Consider the following 17021-nt stretch of genomic DNA (forward strand, 5'->3'; position numbering starts at 1 on the left):
AAATTTTAGTAAAACAACCCCTATCCAATGAGACCAAAAAAGAAACCATGCGGTTACATTTCACGCCAAAAATAGTGACTCATAAAAAAAGTAAAAACAAACACCAAAATAGTGATGTATCATAGCACTGCTCTTAAGAATCATGTGATACTTTCATTTTGCTTCAATTTGACTCTTAACTAACAATTCATCACTTTCAAGCATGCTGAGATGTATCACACGATTCCTTAAACTAGAATCTTTGTGATCACATTACCATCCACAAAAGCCATTATTTAGGCTCAAGCAAGTAATAAGAAAGCAAACAACCGTCATTCCAAAGGCATAGAAATAATTGAAGTCAAGATTCATGTGAACAGAAAAACATAGGATTCCCAGATTAATGAAAAAAGACATGTTTCTGGAGAATCCTAGATAAAATTTTCTTGCAGTGCAACTACTTACATAGATAACTCAGAAAAAGACAACAATTAGAAACATATAGGGAGGGAGGGAGGGAGGGATGGAGGGAGGGAGGGGGAGAGAGAGAGAGAGAGAGAGAGAGAGAGAGAGAGAGAGAGAGAGAGAGAGAGAGAGAGAGAGAGAGAGAGAGAGAGAGAGAGAGAGAGAGAGAGAGAGAGAGAGAGAGAGAGAGAGAGAGAGAGAGAGAGAGAGAGAGAGAGAGAGAGAGAGAGAGAGAGTCACTGCTGTCATGTAGTTGCTTCCATCTCTCAGGCACAAGTGTTAGGCCTTGGGAGATGGGAGGGAGAGAGAGAGAGAGAGTCACTGCTGTCATGTAGTTGCTTCCATCTCTCATGCACAAGTGTTAGGCCTTGGGAGATGGGCTTCTGGCAGCCAGTGGGTTAAGGCCTCCCCCTTAACGGGCTACTGCTTACCCTGATTGAACCCCCTCACATGATGTCGGGCCAGAGTGTGGGCGGCGGAATCGCCTTTTTTTGCTGCAATGAAACGAAATATGTTATTCTTCTAGGACATTTGCTATCAGTCTATACACAAACTGACCATTTTCACTTTTAGTTTTTGTAGTTACACGAATCGACACACCCACCACATATTTAAAGTACCCCTCTGTCTCATTAATTTTTTTTTTGCGTTGTTTCATTAAAAATGAAAATAGTATCATCTTTAGTATTTTTTATCTTTCTTACATTATTCACTACATAAAATTTCGTGCCAAATGCAAATGTTTCATTTCTAATGGACGGAGGGAGTAGATATTACTCTCTACTCAAGATATCCACTTTTCATTTTTAGTTTGTCTCTCAAAATGTTTACATTCTTTATTTGAAAATAGAACACTCTTTATTCTCTTCTCACTAAAATATACTACTATTCAACTACTTTTTCTCTCCATTTACTTTATTTAACAATTCCTCATAAAATTCCATACCACTAAAGAAGGTAGATATCCGAAGGAGGGATAGTTATACAATGCTAAACATTTTATTAAAATTTGTGTTGTTAACACCTGTAAATGTTTGTGGGGGTAAATATAAAAAATTACATGACTGAGGAGTGGATTATGGAGATTTCTCATTTCTGGAACAAATTGTTGACCATTAATTGAATTAGAAAGAAATAAGAGCAGGAAGAAGTGTCACTCAGACCATCCACAACGCGTCTCGCGCCGGGCTCGCGTCTCGTCTCGGAGAGACGAGACCCCCGCGAGACGCATTGCAGCGCCCATCTCGTCTCCAGTTCGCGACCGTCTCGTCGCGTAGCTCGTCTCGGAGAGACACGAGACGAGCTGTCTCGCCACGCGCCAGGGACACGTGGCACGTCCCCATGCGTGCGTGACGCCCACTCGCTGGCCCGCGAGTGGGCGTCGTCACTGATGACGCAATAATTCATTTTTTTAAAAAAAAATCAATTTTTAATAAAAAAAATTTTTTTTTTATTCAAACGGTAATATTACCGTTAAATATTTATTTTCATTTTTTAAATTTTTAATTTTTTTACTCTATAAATAATTCTATTCCATACTCATTTCAAACACAAACACACATCTATTCCTCTCAAATCCTCTCTATCACTCCAATTTCCATCTTCAATCAACTCAAACAAATGGATCCTTTTGAGCAAATGCGCCAATTAATGGAACAATCACTCGAAGAAGATCGACGACGAGAGGCGGAGGAAGCCGCACCACCCCCACGACGCTCCCGGAAGTACATCAATCGGAACCGGGAGGAAGCCGCCGCACGGTTAGTACGCGACTACTTCTGCGATAACCCGATTTGGGGAGATACCTATACAAGAACGGTTGGCTATTCGGGCAAGGACACGCGACTCTAGCGCCCACACCCAACTCCAAGAGGATCTAATTGAGCACATTTGGGAAAACTTTGGCGGAGAAGATTAAATTATGTCATTTTTATTTTTTTAGAATTTTAATTATGTCTTCGTTTTTTTTAATGTTAAGTTGTAATATTGTTTTAATTTTAATAAAGTGTGTTTGTTTAAATTGAATTGGGTTTTAAAAAAAATTATAAATTAAATTGAATGAATAGTAATTAAGAGACGGTATAGAGACGGTTAAGAGACGGAGCGTTGCAGGTTCCGTCTCTTAGTTAAGAGATGGAGGAAAAAAGGACAGTGGGACCCTCAAATAGTGCTCAAATAGTAGTTAAGAGACGGTTTAAGAGACGATATAGAGACAGCGTTGTGGATGGCCTCAACCTTACAAGCGGCTTAAATTCCTGCAGCAGTTAGGTAGTTAATTCTATAGGTTGACAGTTGACTTAAAGCATCCACAGCGGAGAGCACAATGTTGTCCGTCCGCCTGTGCCAATGGCACGACACCTCTGTCTGCCGCTGCGCTCTTGCCGCTGGTGCGGCGCTGCTCGATGCATCGAGCACGTCCGTGCCAGCGAGCAGCTGACGTGGCACGTTCTGATTAGCCAACGTCATTTCCGTTGGAAATTCATTTTTTTTTAAATCGAAAATAATTCCAATATATATATATATATTCACAATCCCAAAATAATGGTAGTTTTTTTGATAATTTTTCAGTATTTTTTTATTTTATTTTTATTTTTTTATCCCCAAAATCATCTATAAATACACACATTCTTCATCCATTTTTCACATCAAATCATCTCTCATTCATCTCTCATTCGTAGTTTTTCATACAACTTATCTACACCTTCATCTCTCACTCAAACCCTCAAATGGATTTCATCCATCTCATTGCGGAAACGGAGCGTGAAGAACAAGAATACTATGAACAACATCGTGCCGCCTATGAAGTCTATGTCGCAGCGAATACCCCTGCCCCTCCTCCTCAACCAACTAGATCAACGCGCCGCTACATCCATCGTGACCGGGAGGGAGCCAACGAAAGGCTCGTTGCCGACTATTTTTCTGACCAGCCGCGGTTTCCGGAAGATTACTTTCGGCGCTGTTTTCGCATGTCAAAACGCTTGTTTATGCGTATTGTCAACACATTGTCCGTCCGTGTTGAATACTTCAAACAAGTACGGACGCAGCCGGTCGGCAAAGTCTTTCGACGTTGCAGAAGTGTACAGACGTATTATCAACACATTGTCCACCCGTGTTGAATAATTCTGTAATTTTTATTTTTAGGATTCTAATTATGTAATTTTTATTTATTTTTGTAATTTGTAATATTATTTCGGTTATTTTTAATGAATTTTAATATTGTGGAAATGTTTTTATTTAAATTGAATAATAGAATGGTGGAACCCTTGAGCTTGTCCTTGCGGAAGAGCACGGATGTGGGTGTTGTGCTCTTGCCTAAGAGCAGGGAGTAAAAGTGGGTCCGGGCCCACATCCGTGCTCGTTGGCAAGAGCACGGATGTGGATGCTCTTAAGCAATGATGGTGGCTGTCATTTTTAGATAGAGTGAACTACGCAAATGGTACCTAAACTTTAAAAATATCATGGGTAGTTCATGAACTAAGGTGTAATCACATTTTTTTATACTTTTTCACTACTCATCACAATTTTGCACCAAAAATGCCCCCAAGGAATGAAGGGTAATTTTGGACTTTCATATATAGGTATTGGATTTGATATTTTCTTTATATTTATCTATAGTGCTAAATATAATATTTTCTTATAGTTTGACTACCTAAAATGATATTATTCAGTTTACTTTTTCAATCACTTTATCATATCTTTTTTCTCTCTTTCTCTAAAATTTTTAGGAAGTAAAAAATAAAAAAAATAAAAAATAGTACTATGAAATTCTTAAATATATTAATTATAAAAATCAAAATTATAAATTTAATTATAAAAATAATTTGTCACAAAATTTAATTTTGATTGTGATTTGATTATTTTTTTAATATTAAAAATTAATTTTTAATTAAAACTAATCTTAATTTTTAATTAATTATAGTATTTAATATTAACAAAATTAATCATAATCAAATTAAATTTAGCTAAAATTTATTTTGATAATTAAATTTATAATTTTAAATTTTATTCCATACATTTAAGAACTTCATAGTGTATTTTTTTATTTTAATTTCTTAGGTCCTAAAATTTAGAGAAAGAGAGACATCTATATGACATAAAGTGATTGAAAAAGTAAAGTGAATAATATCATTTTAGGTACTTAAACTAGAAGAAAATATCATATTTCATACTAGAGAGAAAGATAAAGAAAAAATCAAATCCAATACCTAGATATGAAAGTTCAAAAATGCCCTTCATGCATTGAAGGCATTTTTTGTGCAAAATTGTGATGAATAGTGAAAAAGTATAAAAAATGTGATTACACCATAGTTCATGGACTACCCACGATATTTTTAAAGTTTAGGTACCATTTGCGTGCAAAACGCATAGTTCATGGACCATTTGCGTAGTTCACTCTTTTAGATAAGGCCCGTCGCATTTAAATAAAAACATATAGTAGTATTTACTTCCTCCGTCCGCCAATAGGAGTTTCATTACTTGGCGGCACGGGTTTTAAAGAATGTTAAGAAAGCAGGTGGAAAAAAGTTAGTGGAATATGAGTCTCGCTTGTATATATTAGTTTTAAGTAAAATGTGAGTGAAATGAGTTAGTGAAATGAGTGACTCTATTACCATTTATGGTAAAAGTGAACCAGGACTCCTATTCGCGGACAGACTAAAATGAAAAAATGGGACTTCTATTCGCAGACGGAGGGGAGTATTTTGCATTACCTTCGTATTTGAAAAATATAAATATTTGTAATGGCACGGGTTTTAATGCGTAATTGGTAAATTAAGAGAGAAGAATAGAAAAATGGATAAAGTAAGAGAGAGGAATAGAAAAAGAAATGAAAGTAGTGTTAATGTATTATGTGTCAACTTCCTAAAATAAAAAATTTAGAAAGTTTCTATTTTTAAGGGACAACCAAAATGAAAATAGTATCTATTTTTAAGAGACAGGTGTAGGCGTAGTAATATAATTTTGTTTCACATTCTTAGCTATTATATATCTCGGTTTCCCTTCCTCATCCATATCTTGAATTCATATTCTTAGCGCATGCATACAATGGGAATTTGAGTCAGAAATTTGAAATTAGTCTTCCATTATTATATGGTGGGCTAATAAAAACGCAATTTCTGCCCTAATTAGTATGTAGGAGTATAATTTGTGGACCTGAACTTTAATTAGGATTTCATTTAGCACCCAGATGAACAAATAGACAATAATTATTACTGATCAGAGAAAGCTCTGGTTTATGATTTATGAACACCCTCCCACTGACATACACATACTGATACTGGGGTTCACCTTTCTTTTTACCATAATTATTAAGTGAAATCAGAGACAACGGACTTTCAGTTATTAGTAATGTATGTTTAGATCAAAGAACAAATTGAATATTTTAGAGCTTGTACAGAATTTTAGAATTAATAGTTAAAGAATGTGGAATTTGAGGGGAAGTTAGTTCAGTGATAAGGGAACAGACAATTCTCACTTGGTAGAAATGTGTGTATGCTACTAAAAATATTAGTCCGCCCATCTTTAAAAAATTGTTCCTTTTTGTCATTTTGTCGGTCCACCAATATCACTCCACTTGGGGACTCTTTTTTATTTCTATGAAAAAAGAGAGCCTTCTTGTTTTCATCTCTCCTTCTGCTGTGAAGTTTGCTGTCTTATTTCAGAGGAAAAAAAAATGTCAATTTGGATTTGTTCAGTGAAGATTTAAGCTGCTAAGGCTGCTTTTCTTTTACCTAGTAGAAGAGATACACTGAAAACTTTTATCTTAAATAGGAAATGACTTTTATCTTAAATACATCACACAAGATCCAAATCAACCAGCATTAGGCGATGCGTATCGTTTCTATGTTCTTGCTCAGCTCCTCCAGCTTCTTCAGCCTCATCCGCTCGCTTTCACTCACCAACTGCGCAGACAATATTAACAACACAAGCTCACAGGCAATTCGCGTGTGATTAGAACGGATAATCAAGATTATATTTCCCCTCACCTCCATCAATTTAGTGATTAGTTGTACTTTCTCTTTGTTCTTATCGTTGAACGCTTCTAGAGCTTCTTTGTATTCCCTTTCCTGCGATAACCGATTCAATCCCATAATCCAAAATTTTAGAGACTAATCAATCTAATTATCACCTAATTAAAGGATGAACTATATTAATCAAGTAGATTCACCTTCTTCTGGCAAGTCTGCCCCAACGGCTTTAATTCTTTGTTCACAGAATCAATTTTCTTGCGAACAAAGGAGACTTCCTTCTTCATTGGATCTGAGAGGGCATCTAATTCCTGAAAAAACCATTCCAATTTCGCATAAGTAAGCGATTACAGCGATACAATATACATTTCAAGTAGCCTTTACTAGTGATACATGAACTTGTACAACAATTGCCAATTACATAGGAAGTTTCTATTTTTTTTCAGAAAACATGCTGATATATGATTAATCTAAAGGCAACCGATGAATAAATTTTTGTGCATATGAAAATAACTAGATGAGGTAGAGCTAATTTGTGAATAACATCAGCTTTCAACAATTTCTTTCTGGGTGAATCTACTGAGATATGCATATGCTCCAACTAAGACCAAACCTTTTGAGACCATATTAACAAAACCTTCAAAGATCTGGATTTGAATTTATTTTAAAAAAGGATAAGAAATAAGAAGCTATCCATAACATCATCTGAACGTTAAAACCCCTCTTTTGCGGAAATGGAAATAGGAAGGCAAATCCAACGGAAAATCAAAATTAAAGTAAACATTTCAACGAAATTGATGAATCGAAACAGCATGAAGCCCCAAAAAAGCACAATTTTCAGAAACCCCAAAAATTTAGGAACCCTAGCCAAAAGAGGGAAGTTCAATTAAGTCGTAAAATTGGAGAGAGGGAGAGAGAGAAACCTCACGGATGACGGCCAAACGTTTGGTTTCTTCTTCAATTCTGCCGAGCTGAGCTTGAACTTTCTCCTTAACCTCCATCTTCTTCTTCTCGATTTCCTCCTCCTTGGCCATGAAAGTGGAGAGAGCGGATTTGGACATCTCCTCGTCTTCCTTGGTGAGAGCGCCGTTGAAGCTGAGGCTCCCGGAAATCTGGCCCGACTGCATCGATTGCTGGTTTTCAAGGGTCCTCTGCGTCTGCATCATTGCTCCTCCGCTCAAGAAAACCTTCTTCTCCCTTGATTTCTCGTCTTTATTATTAGTGGAGTGTTTATCTCTTGCAGCCTTGTTTGTTTGGGTTTCGCCCTTTAATTCACACTTTTGGTTTTGGAATGATGAATGAAGGAGAGAAGATTTTCTCTCTTTGATTTCCTGTATACAGACAGGCGCCTTCTCTTTCTCTATGTTTAAAGTAAGGAAAGCCAGCTCAGCTAGCTAATTATTCAGCTTCATTAATCATCCATTCATTTTCTCTAATTATTCTCTTTTAACAGAGAATTCTATATTTGTGCATTTTTTATTTATTAACTTGATGAATATCGTGTGAATTTCTCAGCAAATTAGCCACATTCGGTTGGGAACATTTCTCCCTTTTTATTGGAGAAAATACTACTTAGTACATAATTTTTATTTGGAGAATCAGGCATCTTTCTTCTCTACCATATTTACTTTCCTTCTTTAATGGATATTAAGCGTGTCCACAGTGGGTGGCCGCGCACCCGAGCCATTAAGAGTGTCCACAGTGGGGGAGCCGCGGCCCGTGGCTCGGGTGCGCGGCCCCCAATGCAGAGAGCCACGACGGGCGGCTGGGAGCCGGGAGCCGAGAGCCGAGAGGGAGCCGCGGCCGCGACCCTCACACGGCTCAGCCGTGTGCGCCGCGGCCTACCACTGCAGCGGGCCGAGAGCCACGGCCCGGCCACCGAATTTATTTTTTTTTGCTTCTTTTTTTTTATAAATACACACCATTTTTCTACCCCAATTCAAACATCACTCTTTCCAATCTATTTCAATTCAACTTCTGAAATATGAATTTCGACGATGAACGGTACCAAGAAGCGGTAGATCTGGAGTTCCAAAACCTGGTTGCAGCGTTGTATAAATATCATAAATTATAGTCTAATAAAATTTAATGTAGTTAAATTAAAAAATATCTTTAAAAAAAGTAAATAAATTAATTTTATTTTGGAGCGGGCCACATTTCATGGCCCTTGTTATTTACCATTGTGGAGAGCCCAGGAGAGCCACATCTGATGGTCGGGCCAACTTTGGTGGCCTTGAGGGCCACCATTGTGGACACTCTAACAATCTTGTCAAGTTTATTATTAGCATTCACTCGATCTTTGATGGTATTAATGGAGTAATATTTTGTAGTATTTCCTCCGTCCCTTAAAAATATGAGTATTTGAAATGGTACGAAATTAATGCACAATTGATAAAGTAAGAGATGAGAAAAATGGTAGTTAAAGTAATGTTACTAGATAGTAGAACTCACATTATTATAAGTGTTTAACGAATTTTAATAGTGGATCATAATAGTATAAGTGGTAAATAAATTAATATATATGGGTAATGAGTTGAGAACAATTTTCTATAAATAAAAATGTATCATATTTTTATGAGACCGATACAATGGATGAGAATATTAAAAATGACTATAGTCTATAAGCATAAGAGGGGAATGACCCAACTACCAACCATTTGAAAAAGATGAACTGCTCCATTCACTCTACTCAATGGGAAATAGTAAAAAAAATGTGACCCATGCCAATTGGAATTTCAAGACTAACAGTAACAGACAACTCATCCACAAGACCACAACAACAGAACCCTCTATTCCTTTTGGATAATTATTTTCTAATAAATTGACTCTTGCTTTTGTGCTGTGTGTCAAATATATCCTTCTTCTTCATCTTCTATCCACCCAAAATTAATACCTCAAGTATTCCAATATTCACATGAATTTGGTTTTTCAATTATTGCTTCTTAAAAACCTGCATATTGTTTGTTCCGTACATAAATAGATAAATAGCTAGACCAAGATTCCATATTTTGTAAATAGATTATCCTTCTAGAATAACTCTCTTCCTTACAAGTAGTAGTATTTAATATTTTCGACAAGAGAGAGAGATTAATTATTTACAAAAGGTAGTGTTTCTTTAGCTGTAATTCTTGATTTGCATGTATATTGTGAACCAGTCTTTGTAATATTATTTTTTTGAGCTGGTATTGGTATTGGTATTGGTATTGGTATTGGTATTGGTATAGGTATATATCACCGCTGCTTCACCTAACTTTTTCTAGTTCTTCCACATGGAGAGGCTGACAGCATACATCCTATAAATTACAGAAACAAAGTGGGAGATACATATAATAAAATTGTTGTTTGTTTATAACTGTTTTTAGTAGTTACTATAAATTAAAAAATATGAAGAAAAACATATCGTAACGCAATCCCTTTCGGCTACTTCAAAGTTAGGACAGCTCCACACCTTCTCAATCTTTCATTGTAGAGTGTTTCTTTTTATTAGCTTAATTGATTATTGTATTACATTTATATGTATAGATTAATTCGTGTGGCTACTTCAAAGAATTTATTTATATATATAGTAGTAGTACTATTTTAAATATTAAAATCATACTCCATTAAATTGATTCCTTGAGGTTGGAGGTAAGGTGCTTAGGAAAAAGTTTGGTGTGGAGTGGAAAGAAAGGGTGGCCTCTCACTTTCATAAAGAGGGAATTCTTGATCTGAAAAGCTATGTGCAAAATCTGGCAGAAGAAGCAGCTCAATTTCAGTGGCTATTAATCAAATAATTATTGATTTAATTTTGATGCGACCTTCATAATTTGATTTTAATGGAAGATTCTTCTTTATCTTAATATAATCATCACATTTACACCGTGTTTCTCTCTTTCAGATTTTTTTTAATTTGTTTTAATAAATACTAGAGAGATTTAGTTGTATTGTTAATTTGTTGTTGTTGGTAAGTGATTTCCGAGCATGTTATAATGTAATCTCATTTATTAAATATATTATTAAGAAATTAGTCAACCGAATTAGTTCCATAGTCAAAATCCCACATTCCCTTATTTATCAATATAGAGAGGGTGAGACGTAAGTTCCGATTGCAGGATAAAATTGGTGTGGATAATAATTAACCGTTACAAAATTTCAATGACAAACTATTTTTGTTGTGTTTGATTTTCTTGGGGGAGAATCAGTCTTATCACTTGACTCTGTCAACATTAAAACGCTACACGTCCAATTTCCTTGGCGATTAGTTTCATAATTTAATACTCCATCCGTCTCATCCTCCGTCCCGTATTATTTGAGTCGTATTCCACTTTAGGTTATCCCAAATTACTTAAGTCATTTTTCTTTTTAGCCTTTCTTATCCTCTCTCCTCTCTCTTACTTTATTCTCTCTTCTACTTTATTTAACTCACTAAACACAATTTTCTTAAATCTAATGCCGAAAAGAAACGCCATTACAAGGGTCTCGGTCCTCCCAAGAGTTGTGTCGGAACATGGACCACTGGTTATTAGATGCCGAGAAACAGAGGCAAGGAGGAAATCTATGTTCCGTTTTCAAAACATGTGGACAAGACACCACCTTTTCTTAGAGGAGATACATAAAATTTGGAACGAGGACATAAGGATGCAGGGAATGATGAACATACGCCTCAAACTTGGAATGGTCAAGAAGGGGTTAAAGAGGTGGTACAAAGAGGTGTTTGGTAACCTCTTTGCTCGATTAAGCAAGGACGAAAAAGAGGCAGCGGAAGCACAAAAGACCTTTGAATCGGACCCTGCTCCTCGACATAGGGAACAACACAACAGATGCACAGCAGAGTACCTCCTATGTCTTCGCATGGAGGAAGATTTTTGGCGACAAAAGGCCAATCTACGTTGGGTTATCGAGGGAGAACGAAATACAAAATTTTATCAAGGATGGGCTAGGCAAAAAAGGACCAAATCAAGGATCCATGAAAAATCCAAGAGGGAGATGTAACTATTGCTAACGAAAAGGACCTCCAACAATCTGCAGCAACCTTTTTTCAGAACCTACTAACATCTGATGTTCCATCACTTGAAGAGCCTCTCCTAGAGCTCATTCAAACCCTCCCCGGGGACCTTGACATGGAAAGCTTGAGCACCACTGATAAGGCTCATTTCATGCATCAGTTTAAGGGTAAAATGTACGCTGCTTGATCGGTTTATCGCGCAAAACAAGTGTTAAATGTGCAGGAATGCCGCTTGACCAAGGCAGCAAGGCCGAACTGATCAAGCAAGTACAAAAGGCGATAAAAGGCCAAGAATCGGGGGAGTTGATCAAGGGGGAGTGATCAAGCAGTTAGGCGGGGACCGCTGACTTCTAGAAGAAGAACACATGAGGAAATGAGCTGGATGTGGCGCACCATTCTAATATCAAGGACGACGTTTTAGAAGGGGACAGGTGCTAGCTTATGAGACGCAAGGACGGAGCTGAGTCACGAATCTGTTACTCAAAAGCGTCGCCATTCTAGAAGAAGGGCACGTAGCAATCAATGAGTCGCTCATTCTCAGCATGAGTGAATATTCCCTGTAAAGATCGTTATCCAGCTGGAGACCGAAACGAGCTTATAAATAGAGAGTGTGTCATCACAAGAAAGAATCCGATCTTTTACTTTCCGTCTAGTTTAGCTTAGTTTAGTTATCTAGCTTAGTCCAGTTCTCTAGAATAGCTTAGCTTAGAAAAAGTAATGCGTAGTTAGAAAGGGGAATTAAAGAAGCGCTGCAGAATACTTGTTATCTGTCGGCGTATTCCTAAATTACCCACCGAGATTCTTCTCGGTTTTACTTGCTTTCTTATTTTCCGAAGTATTAGCTTAGTTTCAATTTCACGCTGTACTGCTCTCAGTTTAGTTTAATCAAAGTTATTACGTTTTCATCTTCGCATTTACTGTTACGTTTTCACCTGCAATTCACTTGACCCAGTATTTAAATTTACGTGATCAAGTTAGCAAGTTTAATTCTGCCTAGAGTAAAAACAGTAGTTAAAAACTCCCAAGTTAAAGCGTGGCAGCAGCCAACCCCCCCTGTTCACTACACATACTCTCGACACACCAACTTCTCTGTGGGATCGACCTCGAACTTGCCGCTTTACCGTTAAAGTAGTGCAAAATTGGGAGTTTACAAATTACATTGGTAGGAAACGAGCGAGAGCGAGTTTGAATCGATCAAGTGGCAACGACATTTGCTAACTGATCCAATCGGTTCAGTTATTTTTCAATATAACTTGGTCCGAATTCGCACCCCTCTCGAGGCCTTCCAACCACCCCCAGCCATGAAGAAGTTAAACAAGCGGTTTTCGCAATCTCATCAGAGAGCACACCTGGGCCAGATGGGTTCTCCACGCTCTTATTTCAAACATGCTGGGAAACTGTGGGCAACGATGTGGTAGCGGCGGTCGAGAACTTCTTCGCAGGTGCGTATATGCCCAGAAGCTTTACTTCCACTATGATTGTACTCCTCCCCAAAAAAGAGAATCCGAGAACATGGGCAGAGTATCGACCTATCAGCCTATGCAATGTAACGAACAAGATTATCTCCAAGATCATTTCGGTAAGGCTTGCCCCGGTCATCCCCAGTCTCACTGTCCCAAACCAAAGCAAGTTTATTAAAGGTCGTCTCTTAAGCGACAACGTCCTCCTGGCTCAAGAGCTTATCCGGGACCTTGCAAACTGCTCCCCAACGCCAAACATTGCAATAAAACTGGACATGGCCAAGGCGTACGACCGAGTTCAATGGCCGTTCCTTTTAAAAATTATACGTCGCATGGGATTCACAGAAACCGGGTTAAGCCTGATTAATCGCTGCATTAACTCATGCTGGTTTTCAGTTCTCATCAATGGCACCCCCGCTGGTTTCTTCAAATCCTCGAGGGGTCTACGACAAGGCGACCCCCTCTCCCCGACCCTCTTCATCCTTGCAGCTGATTACTTATCGAGATGCTTGGATAATTTGATAATTGGGATAAGGAGATGAAATTTGCCACACCGCGGCACAACCTTGAAGTGTCACATCTGGCCTACGCGGATGATGTGATTGTGTTCACACAAGCAAAACAAGAATCTCTTCTGGAGTTTGTGGAGTGCCTCAGCCGCTACGCAGCGGTTTCAGGCCAAAAGATAAACATGGACAAAAGCCAGTTCTTCATCGACGAAAAGCATGCAGATTGGGCTCCGCAAATTGAAGCTACTGGCGGATTCCTGCAAGGAGCCTTCCCTTTCACCTATCTTGGAGTTCCAATACTCAAAGGCAGGAAGAAATCGGATATGTTCATCTTCTTAAGAGAAAAAATTTCAGCTCGAATCCACTCATGGTCGAACAAATTTCTCTCCTTTGGAGGGCGGCTCACTCTGATCAAGAGCACGCTTGGTGCAATCCCTCTTCATGTTTTTCAGGTTATGGAACCCACTAAGGAGGCCATGAAACAGATGGAAAGCTTGATCGCTAGATTCTTCTGGGGATCAACGCAAGACAAAAAAGCGACACACTGAATTAGTTGGGAGCAAGCGTTCACACCCTTCGAAGAGAGTGGACTGGGGATCCGAAAGTTTGAGGATATGGTGGAGGCATTTGGAATGAAACTATGGGTTCGATTTCGAGAACAAAATTATCTTTGGGCAAGGTTCATGATGCAAAAATACTGCCGCAAGACGGCCCCATCGAAAGTCCCCTGCTCGGGAAGACAGAGCACCTCATGGAAAATGATGGCTCGAGCGGGGAACAAGATTCATAAGCTATTACACTGGACCTTGGGAGACAGGGAAATACACTTCTGGGAAGATATCTGGTGAGGGGGACAAATTGCTCAGTGAGATGTGCAACCCGGGAGTGAACCTCCCTAACCACAAGGTGAAAGAATTTTGGCTAAACGGGGTATGGAACATCCCCCTTCTCACAGAAATTCTGGAACCTCTTGGTGTTCTCAGTGGAGCCTTAGAGGAGATTGTGAAGGTACCTATTGAAGCAGGAGGCAAGGACATGCTTAGATGGGCTAATACTTTGCATGGAGAATTTACTACTAGCTCGGCATGGGAATTATGTAGAAGCCGTCAACCGCCATCACCGGTACTCAAGCTGACTTGGAGTGAACATATACTGCCTTCTATCTCAATATTCATATGGAGACTACTATCCAATCGCATCCTGGTTGATGCTAAGCTCCAGTGGAGGAAGATCAACCTTGCATCTAAATGCAGGAGCTGCCGGACCCCGGATATTGAAACAAGAGAACATATTTTTTTGCGCCAAGAGGTAGCACGCGAGGTCTGGGTGGAAGCCGCGCATGGTTTCCTAATCTCCCAAAATGGAACTTTGCAGTCTCAAATCTGGAGGTTCGGATCAGCTTCTGGTAAAGACGGCTCTGTCAAGCAGATAAACCGCATGTTAGTGCAATCATTCCATGTCTTATACTGTGGTTCCTCTGGTTGGAAAGAAACAACGCCATTCACCGGAATACGAACTTTAATACGGGGAGTGTGTTCAATCGAGTCAAAGTGTACCTTCAACAACTCATCACAGCTGGGAAACTCAATAAAGAGTAGTGGAAATGATGCGATAACATGGAAGCCTTTAACACGTCTTCTTGGAGGGTGAGCCCCCGTAAGCAAATCATACAAGTGCGATGGATGCCGCCAGACGCAAACTGGATCAAGCTAAACACAGCTGGATTTTGGAGGGACACCGAAGCTGGTGCAGGGGGCATGATCCGAGACAAAGAAGGTAATATTATCCAAGGGACCATGGCTAGAATCACAACCACTTGGGCACTCGATGCAGAGCTGCAAGCGCTAGTGATTGTCCTTGATGCAGCAAGAGAGCACGGCATACGCATTTGGATCGGGATGGATAATAAGGAGGTCGTCACTTTGCTGAATGCCAAAAGATTTGGTGCAGCTGCCCTGAGACACCGGGTAACGGCCATCCGCAACAGAATAAAACAGGTGGAGGTATGGATCACACATATCCGCTCACAAGGGAATAGGGTGGCAGAGTTTCTGGCTCGTCATGGAAGCTTGGAAAGGGAATGTAGTATGTTTAACCAAGGTTCTGCCCCTGCGAGGGCGAAGGCATTAGCCAGGATGGACCAACTTGGCATGCCAAGTTTCTGCCTCCCAGAGCAAAGTTATCATCGATAAAAGAGGTTTTGATGCTCCAAGTCATGTGGAGGAAGAGTAGGTTATGTTTTCGATTCCACATCTATTTTGAAATAGGAAGAAAGTAGAATGGTGTCCCATCCATTGTTGGGATAGTGACCCCAAGCTACTCTCTTCTTTTGATGTTGAGCATGTCATTTTTGGGCATGGCTCATGTTTGTAATTGACTGAGTTGATGATATATAGGGATGAGGGACCCGCGAACCCTCCACCTCGAAGGTGTTAAAAAAAAGTCATTCATAACTTTTCAGTTAAATTTCATCTCTTTCCTAAATTATTCATGAGTTACATCGACTTTTTATCTTATGTCTTAATACTCTAGAGATAACATGCATAATCCATCATCTATTTTCATATGTCTTAATACTTAATTTTTGTCACTCTTTCTTCTAATTAATTTAGTTTAAATTAAACATGATTATATAATCCTAAAATGATTTTTTTATTGAAAATTGAAATTTACATAATTGAAATTCTAAAATTACAATTTATCGTAAGCGATAAAATATAGATGGAACATTTTTTTTTGTCCGCAAACTTTTTTAAGGTATCAATTTTGGTCCGTAACATTTGAAAATATCATCTAAGATCCATGAAGTTCGATTTAATATATTTTGAGTTACTTTTTTGTTTCAAATGTTTTTTGGGCGAAAATACCCTCGAGCCCGTGAAGTGTATTTCAGTCTATTTACTCTCTCTTCTTCATTAAAATATTGAGAAAACGTCTTTTTTCCTCCCCCACTTTGCCAAAATATCATTTTTGGTATGTGCTTGAATTCCTTGAAAAAGTGGGATTTCTTTGGTGAGATTCTTCTCAGAGAGATCAAGGGAGTTTAATGAGTTGATGTTTTCCGATGACCTGTGGGATTCCACCGCAAAATATGTTTTTGTTCAGGTTTAAACAGAAAGATTTAGAAATTTTTTAATTGAATCAAGAATCGAACCACCAAAATTGTTCTTCTCAAAATTCATCCTCCGCAAAGACAACAAACTGTAAATTTCATCAATACTTCCTTCAAATTTGTTGTGACTCAAATTCAACTCCTTGAAAAACACCAATCACGTTAAAGAATTGGGAATTTTTCCAGAGATTTAATTGTGATTAAGAGTTCAGGATTTAAACCTCGAAGCAGATCTCCATGAATTAGGTAGAGAGGAAGTAGATTATTGTGTTAAAGAGCGAGAGATTATGAAGAGAAAGGGTTATTGTAATCGAACTAGAGAACGAATTAAAGCTCAGACCAAAAAAGGTATTTTAGCAATGTTTGCGGATCAAAAAAGATGTTCTCTCAGTAATTTTAATGAAGAAGAAAGTACATAGACAGAATTACCCTTTATGACCTTGAGGGTATATTTGCCAAAAAAGTTTTAAATAGTGAAAACAAATAGCTCAAATCGAAGTTCATGGACCTCAGAAGATATTTTCAAATGTTACGGACTAAAATTAA

At 38.4% G+C, this 17021-nt stretch overlaps 2 protein-coding genes across 2 annotated transcripts; one reads left to right on the top strand and one right to left on the bottom strand.

The window, feature by feature from the left end:
* Nucleotides 1-6076: 6076 nt before the first annotated feature.
* On the bottom strand, nucleotides 6077-7800 carry LOC121797440 (probable DNA double-strand break repair Rad50 ATPase). Its single transcript, XM_042196197.1, has 4 exons — nucleotides 7334-7800; nucleotides 6611-6721; nucleotides 6429-6509; nucleotides 6077-6344 (listed from the first exon to the last, which is right to left on the bottom strand). The coding sequence occupies exons 1-4, from the start codon at nucleotides 7574-7576 to the stop codon at nucleotides 6264-6266; spliced, it is 516 nt and encodes a 171-aa protein (XP_042052131.1). The 5' UTR covers nucleotides 7577-7800; the 3' UTR covers nucleotides 6077-6263.
* Nucleotides 7801-15045: 7245 nt separating this feature from the next.
* Nucleotides 15046-15555, top strand: LOC121796758. Its single transcript, XM_042195542.1, has one exon. The coding sequence runs from the start codon at nucleotides 15046-15048 to the stop codon at nucleotides 15553-15555; it is 510 nt and encodes a 169-aa protein (XP_042051476.1).
* The last annotated feature ends 1466 nt before the right edge of the window (nucleotides 15556-17021 follow it).

The sequence above is a fragment of the Salvia splendens genome, chromosome 3, assembly GCF_004379255.2.
Source record: "Salvia splendens isolate huo1 chromosome 3, SspV2, whole genome shotgun sequence".
NCBI classification, from domain to species: domain Eukaryota; kingdom Viridiplantae; phylum Streptophyta; class Magnoliopsida; order Lamiales; family Lamiaceae; genus Salvia; species Salvia splendens.

What these genes read in the sequence shown, in the direction of transcription:
- LOC121797440 (XM_042196197.1), bottom strand. Translation starts at nt 7,576, where the DNA reads ATGATGCAGACGCAGAGGACCCTTGAAAACCAGCAATCGATGCAGTCG. An exon ending in GGCAGACTTGCCAGAAGAAG is followed by an intron (nt 6,510 to 6,610) that starts GTGAATCTACTT and finishes CGGTTATCGCAG; the next exon opens with GAAAGGGAATACAAAGAAGC. An exon ending in TAATCACTAAATTGATGGAG is followed by an intron (nt 6,345 to 6,428) that starts GTGAGGGGAAAT and finishes TTGTCTGCGCAG; the next exon opens with TTGGTGAGTGAAAGCGAGCG.
- LOC121796758 (XM_042195542.1), top strand. Translation starts at nt 15,046, where the DNA reads ATGCCGCCAGACGCAAACTGGATCAAGCTAAACACAGCTGGATTTTGG.